General features: G+C 36.5%; 1 protein-coding gene across 1 annotated transcript in view; it reads right to left on the reverse strand.

Annotated features, from left to right (window-relative positions):
• Positions 1-5,146: 5,146 nt before the first annotated feature.
• Positions 5,147-12,159, reverse strand: part of Mrpl39 (mitochondrial ribosomal protein L39) — a 14,324-nt gene continuing 7,311 nt past the window's right edge. The window contains exons 4-9 of the mRNA XM_013031021.1: positions 11,134-11,244; positions 9,588-9,700; positions 8,979-9,044; positions 7,685-7,838; positions 7,151-7,198; positions 5,147-5,250 (exon numbers count right to left, since the gene is read on the reverse strand). Coding sequence (XP_012886475.1) covers positions 5,203-5,250; positions 7,151-7,198; positions 7,685-7,838; positions 8,979-9,044; positions 9,588-9,700; positions 11,134-11,244 — 540 coding nt within the window. The 3' untranslated portion in view covers positions 5,147-5,202. The remainder of the gene's footprint in view (positions 5,251-7,150; positions 7,199-7,684; positions 7,839-8,978; positions 9,045-9,587; positions 9,701-11,133; positions 11,245-12,159) is intronic.

The raw sequence follows: 12,159 nt of genomic DNA on the forward strand, positions 1-12,159 counted from the left end.
TCATGTTCCCGTAACCCTCACTATTCAAACAGTACTCAGTGGGGTGCATTATACTGTCTTCACATATATGCTATTCTACATATACATATGTAATGTTCTTTTGTGTGTAGGTGCGCAGGTCTTGGGGCATGAAATTAGGATCTAGGTGCTATCCCTGAGCTTTTTTGAGCTACAGTTCCACTTCCAGATTTCTGGTAACTAATTAGTCTCACAGACTTTCCTACACAGGCTGGCTTTGAATCATCATCTTCAGCTCTCAACCTACTGAGTAGCTAGGATTACAGGCATGTGTAATAGTCTTTGATCCTATTCACTACCTAATACCCTGTTCTTTCCTCCTCCAACTCCTGTTGGTACCCACAAAAAATCCCTCACTTTACAATGTGTCCATTATCATCATAATCACCATCATTTCAGGACTGTATTCCACATAAGTGAAAACAAGATATTTGGATTTGAGAGCTTGCCTTATCTGAATTAGTAAAAGGCTGCTGTAAGGCTTGAGATTCAGAACTATTTTGTAAATTGATAAAATGCTATATTAATGTTGTCATGAAATTAAATGAAGAAATACTTTTCCTATTTTATTAGAAAAAATCGAGGACTTGACACTTTACTGAAGTATAAAGACTTGGATTTCTATGTAACCATTTTCCATAACTATCACAAATACACAGCCACATGTAATTGTTAGCATGTTTAATGTATATTTTACTAATTCTGAATGTTTTGTACAATGTTTGGTTACTCATGGTAACCAAGTAAATTTCATGAAGTGATATTTTGTTGCTGTGGTCTTTTTTAATTTTAAAGTACAGTTGTAATTTCAGAAAATATTTACACTAAAAGAAACCAATGGAAAAATTATAAGGACAGTGAAGGTAATGTTCTTGAATCATAGCATACTCTCGTGAGGGTGCTGCTTAACCTCAGTCATACCTTTCTGCTGAAGCTATGTGTGCTGCCAAGATAAATTTCTCCTTCTAATCCCTGCAGTGAACTTGCACCCAGGTATGAACATCACATTCAAGGCTGATTCTTTGGACTATTTAATCTGTGTGTTGTATCTTCAAAAGAAACTCCCTATTTCTCAAAACCTTTTTTGCTGCCTACAGCCAGACTCACAGAATATTAGGATTAGAATTATCTTACTGCTGATCACAAAGGAGTTCTAAGGAAAGCTATTGCAACATCTCTTGTTTGCAGAGCATTTGGAACTCAGGCAACTTATTTGACCATTATGACCAGTGAAAGAATCTAGATATTTGACCAGAGGCACTGGATTTTTCTCTGAGGTCCAACTTTCCTAGGCTTTGTTTGCTGATCTCCTGATCTTAAGATGGGTTCCTCTTGACAACACATCCAGTCATTCCAAAAACTCTTGTAGTATGAGTAAGACTGGGTGTGTGTTTGGACTCAAAACAGGGTAACGTGTGTGTGTGTGTGTGTGTGTGTACACGTGCGCTCATGCATGCACGTGTGTGTTTAAAGTGACAAGCTAAGAATGGTTAAACATAATAGAGTGTTCTGGGGGTTTTGGAAAACGTAATAGCAACACATGATCCAATTTTGTACACACAAGACTGTACCCATAAGATTGAATTGACTGACACATTAGTTACATCTTTTTAAAATGAATAATATCAAGACAACTGTCCCGTATGTGACCATGCAGCAAATTAATTAAAAGTAGAACTGATTTATAGAAGACACAAGATATTAGCCATTCCCTGCAAATAGATCATGGCCAGCACCCCAAAGAAAGTGGGTAGCTTTTAGAGAAAAGGAAGTTTGAGAAAAATACTCAGAATTCACAAATGAAAGCACCGACATGAAGAGCTAAAGAAAGAATATGCGCTTCTCTACTAACAAAGACTGGAAAACCTGCCCACTAGAGTTCAGCTTTCCACTTTGGGTTTCAAATTTTCCCACAGAAATAAGGATAAGGAAATAATGTTTACACAAGGACTCTTTTTCCCTATTTTTGCTGTATTTCTAACAAATCTAGATGTTCCAGTATGCATGCTCACCTGTCAAACGTAAATACTGGAAGATTCTGTAAATGTCATCACAACAATGTTTTCTTTGTCTTCAGTCATCCTTCCACCCTTCCCTGAAATGCTCAGGGATTTCCAAGTTCAGGCACACTCAACTCACAGTATCATGATTTAATGCCTACCTGCACTGGAGGAAGTAATATCTGTAAGAACTGAACCAGTATCTTTCACATTTCTGAGCCTCTCAAATGCCTACTAACTTAATCACCACATTATTATTCAAGTTCAATTCTAAAAACAGAAATGTGTTTTAATATAGTGAATACTGGGCCAGGCACTGGTGGCTTATGCCTGTCATCCTAGCTATTCATGGGTCTAAGATCCAAAGGATCGTAATTTGAAGCTAACCCAGGCAGAAAAGTCATGAGACTGCATCTCCAAAATAACCAGCAAAAAAGCAAAGCTGAAGGTGCAGTTCAAGGGGTAAGAACGCCAGCCAAACAAGAAAGCCACATAACCGTGAGGCCCCAAGTTTCATCCCCAGTACTGCCAAAATAAAACAAATAATAACACCAGGTTAAAGGAGTGACTTTTGAGCAATAAAAATCACTATACCAAATAACTTAAAAATACCATATGTAACTGGCAAGTAAGAGCAGTGATTCTTAAAGTAGCTGGTCCACATACAGTCTCCTAGCAGGGATTCTGATCCTCTAGATCCTCTACTGGGGCTGACATTCTTTTTTTACTAGGAAGCCAGGTGATCTAGATTCTGGTGGTTCACAAACCACCTCTAGAAACAGTAGGTCACATTCAATACTACTGCTGAGGTGGTAATTAGAACATGCTCAGCAGAACTTCTACAACATATGTATCTGTGGGTAGACACTGTTCACTCTATGTAATGAGAAGCAGCTACACAGTAGACAAATGGTAAGACATGTCCTGTCTTCACTTCTTTCATGATAGACTGCAATTAAACTCAGAATTTCAGCATCCTTCTCCTCTGAAAACATCCTGATCACCTCAACAACATCTACCTGACTTTAATTCCTCCACTGAAATCAACTGGTGTTCTACAACCAGCTGCCACCAATCAGTGACTCTGTACTGTTGTCTAATAGATAAAAGGCCAAAGAGCTGGGTACTTGTTCCTGCATTGCAGAGTGAACTAAACAATGGCATGGTCACTATGTCATTGCTATACCATTTCCCCTCACACCTGGGTTGTCAAAACATAAACAACCATTATAACCAAATCCAGGGCACATACAGAATATCTTATCCTTCCTCAAATTCCAGAAGCTCAACAATTTCATCCTTTAACCTATGTGATGCATATCCATAAAAGAACTCTAAGAAGGATTACACAAATTGAACTTTCTCCTCTGCTCTCCCCCAAATAGCCCCAGTAAATTGCCCCATGTTGTGGCCAACCTGCAATCTGTAGTCTGTGAAATGCTTTCTTCTCTATACTAAGTTCCTGGAGAAAAGAATTATCCTTTTTAACTTTTCCAAGTTGCACTCAGCTCAGGGCCTCACTCACAAGTGTACTGAATCAGGAATTACATCCTAGTCTCCATTGACATTGGAACTTCAATGTGTTCTTTTGCTATAGACTGCACTCAGCATCTATGTGTTCCAATTTGAAGGAACTATTTTTCAAGTTGACTTATATGGATTCATTATAGGTAGCTCAAGAATTAATTTTATTCTACTTAATTCTCTGGATCAAGAATCAATTTTGTTCTCAATTTTTTAGATCAAGAAATCAGCTACAGAGATCTGCAAGCTCTGGTCTTTGCTTTTGGTCTGTGCTGGGTCTTAGCAGCAGCGGGTCCTGTACTAGCCTTTGTGCCTCCCTACCCCCTCCCCAGGAGTTTTGCTCCCTCTACTTCTTGAGGTTGGGAAATCTGTGGAGACAGTCACTTAGCAGCCTGGTTAACGAGGTGAGGGCACCTTTTTAAAAATTATTATTGGAGTAATGGTTGATAAAGGATTTGAACTCAGGGCCTCATGCTCGCCAGGCAAACACTCTACAACTTGAGCCATGCCTTTAGCTCTCTTGATTTTGTCAGAGGGGTCCTACCTTTACCTGGGACTGACCCTGTATGACAATCCTTCTACTTCTGCTTCCTGAATAGTTGGGACTGGATATGTGTACTACCACACACAAAAACAACACGGTCTAGAAATGTACAGATGATCCCAGATATGTGGGTTCAAGTGGAAGAGGTGAGGGAGTTCTTACCGAACAAGCACAAACTCCTGAGTTCAAACTTTCAGTAACCAAACATGGGAGGGAAAAAAAAGAGGATGAACTCCAGAAGCACAATGAGAGTTAATCAAGAAACAGAAGATTAGAATGGGAGATGATCTAGAGTTGTAGAGATTAAGAGGATATCTGAAAAGCAAGAGCAAAAAGGGCAGAGTGTGGCCACAGTGGCAGAGCCCAAAGCTTGCTTACCAAGCATAAGGCCTTGAGTTCAAATCCCAATACTACCAAAAAAGAAATACAAAAATAAATGAACTCTAGGAAGAAGATTCCATACACTAAGATCTTTTAAGCTGGTACACCAGTTTCAAAAAGGCTATTTAGACTAGAGCAGGAATTTTTTGGAAAAATACTCAAAAGGAACAATAGTAGATGTTTGTTCAGAGTGTAAACAGACTTATTAGTCACTGATGCTGGGAAGACCTCCAGGTAGGTATCTTCTATCATGTATCATAATTTTACTACCAGAAACTACACCTATAAAATGGCAGTGGAATTGCCTTTGTTTACATTCCAAATGTACAACTTGCAAACTCTCTCAGTTATCATTTTGAAATGGAAACACTATTTCCATGGGTTATTATAAGGATTAAATGAATGTCATTAACATCGGTCTTGATTTACAAACAACTGCCATTTTGCACAAGGACATTTACTGCACCACTGCTTGAAAAGTGAAAAGAAGACAAGCATATTTGTACATTTGTGTATATGTACACAGCAAAGGAAAAAACCTGCTAATGTACATGGAGAAGGAAGGGAAAGAGTTATTTCTGTGTGAAATTTTTACCATGAACAAGGTAGTTTTAACCGTCAGAAAAACAAATCTAAGGGGAAAAAAAGAACAGTTAACTTTTAAAAGCACATACAAATGTTGTATTAAAAGCTTTTATTTTAATTTACTATATATATTTAAATTTTGGCAAGTTATTAGGTAGATGCAATGCCCTCTGTTGGTTTAGTTCGATCTTCAGTAACCTGTAAAAACATGAATAGCTTTACTTCTCCAATAAAATACTTTTGTCTGACCCTTCAACCGCCTGTTTTAAGTCCATCCACAGTCCACCTCCCTTCACTATGATTATAAAAAGTTTAATGGAACAATTAGAAAGATGTAAAAGCCAAATTACCAATACAAATTATCAAGCAAAGTATATTTCTATTCAAAATCACCCCTGTTTATCATTTTATTCTTCATCTATAAAATAAACATTGGTATAAGAGAAAAAGTACCAAGATTCTCATACAAGGTATTTTGAATTTATTATATGGTGTGGTATAACTGGATTTAGAACAGCATAACTAGATGCCTTTAGTACAATTTTCCTTTCTTCTTTCCCATCTTCCCTTCTCTCCCTCTTTTCCTTCCTCTCTTCCTTTTTGGTTTGTTTTTGAGAGAGGGCACAGGGACCTGCTCCCCACACACAGAAACTTATGCTTCCAAAATCTCTTCAAGTGGATTCTGCACAGCAAGCAGTCCCACTGCCACGTAAACACCACTCACAGCAGAAGCTCTTATTCCTATTTGTATTCCGTGAGAAGTATTCAGAAAAAAACCAGACAAACTGTTCTGAAGAAACACACAAACTTGAAATTTCATGTGTACTAATCAGTGCATTTGCCTACAAGCTTGAGCGCAGTATTTTTTTTTTAAGTGAATGGTTGCCAAATATAAGATGATGATCAGCACAACAATTCATTGTCTATGATTTTTTTTTCTTTTTGTTTTGGTCGGTTGTGGGGCTTGAACTCTGGGCCTGGGCGCTGTCCCTCAGCTCCTAGCTCAAGGCAAGTGCTCTACCACTTGAGCCACAGCGCCACTTCCAGTTTTCTGGTCATTAATTGGAGAGTCTTACAGACTTTTCTTGCCCAAGCTAGCTTTGAACTACAACTCTCAGATCTCAGCCTCCTGTAGCCTCGGCGCACGGGAGTGCAGTATTCATAGAGTAATAGAAAATAAGGGACAAGAGGAAAAGCTCAAGTGGTCAAGTAACTCACAAAATATACTCACGAAAATTAAATGTTAAAGACACATTTAAATCTGGCTTTTAGGATATTTCACATTCAATGTCAAGAGTCAAGTTGGTTTTAAAATGTATCTGGTAAGTCTTTACTCTTTAAATACTTCTGAAGTTTACAAAAACAAATTCTAAGACTTAATAATTAATGTCAGTACAGCTATTAAGAATAATTACTATCATACTGTAATGTTCTCATTTCTTTTGAAGTTCTACAATATTATTTCAACTAACAAAAATCATATGAGAATTGACAACTCAGACCTTTATTCCTACCAACTACTACTAAGGTATATCATCAAAACGCTGATGTGGCTAATAAGATACTCACTAACCCTAAATACTCAGGAGACAGAGATCTGAGGATTGCTTTCAAAGCCAGTTAGAGCCTTACTCCTACCAACTACTACTAAGGTATATCATCAAAATGTTTATGTGGCTAATAAGATACTCACTAACCCTAGCTACTCAGGAGGCAGAGATCTGAGGATTGCTGTTAAAGCCAGCCCAGACAGAAAAATCCGGGAGCCTCTTATCTCCAATTAACCACTCAAAAACCAGAAGTGGTGATGTGGCTCAAGTGACAGAGCACTAGCCTTGAACACAAACAGGCCCAGGGTCTGAGTTCATTCAAGCTCCACAACCAAAAAAGAAAAAAAAGACACCACTTGGTTAGCTGTTATTCTTCCATCCTCCTCTTGGTTGTTGTTATTTAATTTCAAAGTACATTTTTTTATAGAAAGAAGCTTGAGCTGTGTACAAAAGCCCCAAAAAGAAATGTACTCATTACCTAAGTTATGAAATAGTAGCCTTTCTGTATAATACCTTATAAGTAACAATAATCTTCTTAAAAAGCTTACCATTTTCCGAGATCTTTCCAATAATTTAGACCATATTGTAAACTGTACCTGAAAAGCAAACATTTGCTATGAATTTCAATGTGCTAGAGATTATTTAAATCACAAGGAATCAGGACTATAGGCATGGCTCAAATAGAGCACCGATCGTGAGCAAAAAAGCCTGAATGAGAGCACAAGGCCCTGGTAGTGGCATAAATCATAAGCAATCAAAAATGTAAGGCCAAAAGCGTGCCAGAATATTAATAATGCATATTATTAATATGCATTCCATACTGCCTCACTGCATCTTTGTTTTTGCTACTGTAGAAAATGAAAACTACTATCTCTTTTAATTTTTTCAACAATTTTTTAATGAGTTAACGTATATATCCTGCGAAAAACTGATTTTTACTCAAAAAGAAGTTTACAAAATACTGGTATTTGTAGCACACAATTTAAGGAAAATTCAAGTCTATGTCCTTAAAACTATAGATAAATTAAGTCTAGAATCAAGTCATTCCGAATGCAAGGGCTGGAAAATAAAGAATTGCTTACTCTTAAGTGGGTGGGTAAAGACAGACCCTGGAACCTTCGTATAAGAGGTGACTGAGAGTGCTGAAGATTGTGAACTGCAGACACTTCATACTGGAAACAAGTGCTTGTTCTTGGAATAAGAGGGCCCTCACTCACATCAATGAAGTCGCCAATTCTGATTTGATGCACAAAGTAAACAAAACCTCACATGAAATCATTTATAACTTAAAAACTGAAGTCTATTCACTCTCTTTGCTGCTACATTTCTCTTCAAAAAACAATCTACATGGCTCTACATGGCAAACACAGTCATAATAGTAAACGAACATACGTGAAAACAAAATTAGGTAATTTGAGGAGATGGGTGAAGGTGGAGTAAACGGGGAAAATGACAGAAGGGGTGATAATGATCAGGATGCGTTGTACACATAAGTATCTCAAAACTATATGACTATTTACAGCTAGTAAACTTTGTACAAATATTTAAAAATAATTTTATAACTTGCACAACTATTTACAGATGATTTTAAAAAGTGAAAAATTAAGGAACTTTTGATTCCACCTAACATAATCCATGACATACAATCCATAAAGTAAAAATGAAACCAAGTGACTCTTTCTCTTAATTTGTATTCATATTAAGTGAAAGGTCTTTTAAGAATCATGGAACACAACAGGTTTCAAGTTCATACAATTGTCTAAACCTGGTCAACCAAAACCTGGTAGTAACCCATTGCAACAGAGCTTATAATGCAGCATGCAGGACAGACTGGGTCCAGAAACAAAGATATGTTGAGAAGAAAAAAGGCTAAACCCCAATCAAGAAAATGTGTTGAGAAGCAGATGCAGGCCACAAAGCCTGCAGTGCAGGCTTGCTGCCCAAGGAAAACATCAACATAAGCAGTGGACTGTCCTCATTCATGTAGAAAGCACATTCCATTTTAACTTGCTTACATATAACTAAATAAAAACTAACTGGTATTCAGACTGTATGTGAACTAGGAGTACTGTTCAATTCAGAGCAAATAAACATCTGCCTAAATTCAAAATTAACTCAGAAATAATATTTTTAAATTCTGGGAATGAATAAAAACAAACAATAAAATGAGGAACACAGTTGTCCCTTTAAAGATAATTTAAAGCTTTCATTTGCTATTTACTACAAAGCAATAGAAAATAAGGCAATAAAAATGGCAAAATACAGTACAAAATACATCTCAAAATATGGTGCAAAATTCATCTGTCTATTCATCTATCAGAACAGCAAAGCTGCGCTGTATTGAGCACAGTAGTCAGCATTTAGACTTGCACCTACCTGTGCAGCTTGACTATTCTCTCAGGGTTCTCAGATGCCTTCTCTTCTATGAAGTCTATTTTGTACCTGAAATGCAGAAAGAGTAGTACTCATTGCCTTATTCATGTAACCCCTCTGTACAACATCTTAACAAAAAAAATAAAAGCAGAAAGAGTAATGAGCACTTGACTTCGGTGTCCTCCGGAGTGCCTTCGATCTTACACTCTTTCACTCAGTGTGAGAGAGAGAGAGATGGAAGGGCTTTCAAGGACACAAAATAACACAGTTGCTTAACTTATGTTATCACCTCAAGATTGGATGGAAAAAAGGAACTATACTACTATGTTGATATGGAGAAAAAAACTGACTGAAGAGACAGAAAAGAAACAAAAAAGTTACCAGGAGACATTAGGAACCTTTTTCTCAGTGATATCAACAATGAAACTGGTACCGAAAAAGAGCTTTCAGAACAGAAAATGATGTCATATGTACGTCACATATAAAAGTTCTTTTGGCAAAGGCAATATTGGAGTTTGAAGTTAGGACTTCCTAGATGTTCTTAAAGCTGCACTTCAATATACACATAGTTTAGGGAGGTATAACCTTGCTTTAAATAAAATCAGCACCTACTTGTTGTGTTGAAATATTTCCAATGCCACTTTTGCTTCAACTTCCAGAGTTTCAAATGGGAGATCTTTATATATTAAAGTATATGCATCTTTTGTGAAGGAACATAGGTTCTCCTAAAAATTGAAGTATGAACCTTTAGTAACAATTTACCAAAAAGATTTTCTCCATAAGTCAGACAAAGTAAAACTAATTTTAGTACTATGAATCTAACTAAAAGAAAAAGAAAATTCTTTAGGTAAGTTTTTTAATATGCAACAATTCAATTTTACACCACATATATTCTCCCAACTCTACAAACTACATAAGTGTAATTTACCTATATAACTGTTATTCTAAATTAATAACGAAGATAAGCCTACAAAGAAATTTTTATAAGCTTTTCATTCAAACTATTATACAGTCTTATAAATGTTTACCAAAATTAAATGCTAATAAACAGCAAGACATGTTTACAATCAGGCACCAGTGGCTTATGCCTGTAACCCTAGCTTCCTAGGAGGCTTAAATCTTGAGGACCACAGACCGATGCCAGCTCAGACAGTGAAGTCCATGAAATTCTTATCTCCAATTAGCCACCAAAAAACCAGAAGTGCGGTTGTGGCTCAAGTGGCAGAGCACTCACCTTGAGCTGAAGAGCTGAGGGACAGAGCCCAAGCCCAGAGTTCAAGCCTTAGGACTAGCACACACAGATACATACATGTATTTACATTATACAACTAAGTTTATTAAATTCATAGGAAAAAATTCATAATTCAAATTTTTACTAGACAGTGCTGGCTGTGTACAAAATATAATGCATGAAAAAAAGAAAAAATATAACGTATGTTCTAATATTTTAAATTGCTATTTAGTGAAACGTTAATTTTATGCAAATAAACATTTTAACACTATTTAGCATGTCAACCTATTTACAATATTTATCATATTTTTAATAAAAAACCTATAATGAAACTTTCATGCTATAAATCATTATTAATATAGAAAAGATCAAGCACTACCACACAAATAACTTTACAACAAAACTCTCTCGACCTGGCACTCAGGCTGAGGCAGGAGAACACAAAGATCAAGGCCAGCCTGGGCGACTTAGCAAGACCATTTCATAATTTTTTTATCCATAAATTTCTTACTAGACACTTTTACAGAAAGTAGCTTTTATTCTTAGAGATAACATATAAAACATTCCTAGTTTAATGTAAATATTCTGTGTCATCCACCCAACAGTATGACACCTACCTCAGCTAGCATTTAAGTTTCATCTTTTAAAAAAATAACAGGTTTCATAGATAATGAATTAAGTTAATTTTAGTTAATAATTTATATTTATATACATATATACACACACATACACACACACTCACCTGACTATAAAGGTAATCCCCATTCATACCTCTTTGTCATATGAATGCTGAAAAAGCTATAAGACACAGATAAGCAGATTCTAATTTTGTAAGAGTTCTTAATATATAGTACTATTCAACAACCCCAACAGGAATCATTTCAACAAAGGAAACCGTAGAGTAAATTTCCAATAAAACATACTTACTTTGGTTGGTATCCACTCATCCAGTTTCTTATCCAAAACTACATCATAGCAGAAGGCACCAGCAATTACTGTAAATCCAACCAAAATAAAAAGCAAAGTCAAATCTCTTAAAGCAGAAGGTCACTAATTTCCAACAATTAAACATTTAACAATGAAAAATCAGAATTCTCAACTTTACAAACTGTAAAACCACTGCCATTATTCTAATTGTATTCCACCTCTACCAATTTCCCTTGATAAAAAATTAAACTTATCTTTGTTAATCTAAAATCACCATTAAACATTCAAATAAGTAAATGAAGTCTATGTGGACATGACGTATTTGGTTCATAATATCTTCTATATAGTTTCTTTTATTATTGCCGAACTTTGAATGATTTCCTAGGCTTCTTTCAAACACATATAATATATATATATATTTTTTTTTTTTGGTTGGTCATGGGGCTTGAACTAGTGGCCTGGGTGCTGTCCCCAAGTTCTCTTGCTCAAGGTGCTCTACCACTTTGAGCCACAGAGCCACTTCTGGTGTTCAGGTGGTTAACTGGAGATGTGAGTCTCACAGCCTTTCTTGCCTGGGCTAGCTTTGAACCATGATCCTTAAATCTCAGCCTCCTGATTAACTAGGATTTACAGGTATGAGTCATCAGCACCTGGCCAAATATTTATATATATTATATATGTATATATACACACACACACACACACACACACACAGATACATATATTCTTTTTAGGTCCGGTCATGGGGCCTGCACTCTGGGCCTGGGCGCTGTCCCTCAGCTCTTCAGCTCAAGGCTAGCGCTCTACCACTTGAGCCACAGCACCACTTCCAGCTTTTTTTTTCTTTTTGCTTATGTGGTACTGAGGAATTGAACCCAAGGCCTCATGCATGCAAGGCAAGTGCTCGACCACTGAGCCACCTTCCCAGCCCCATATATTCTTTTTTTTAAAAGAAATAACACATGGTTGTATTACACATGATGTTGAGAAATGTCAGTATGGGGACTGGGAAGGTGGCTCAGTGGT

This window comes from Dipodomys ordii, unplaced genomic scaffold (assembly GCF_000151885.1).
Source record: "Dipodomys ordii isolate 6190 unplaced genomic scaffold, Dord_2.0 Scaffold136, whole genome shotgun sequence".
NCBI classification, from domain to species: Eukaryota; Metazoa; Chordata; class Mammalia; order Rodentia; family Heteromyidae; genus Dipodomys; species Dipodomys ordii.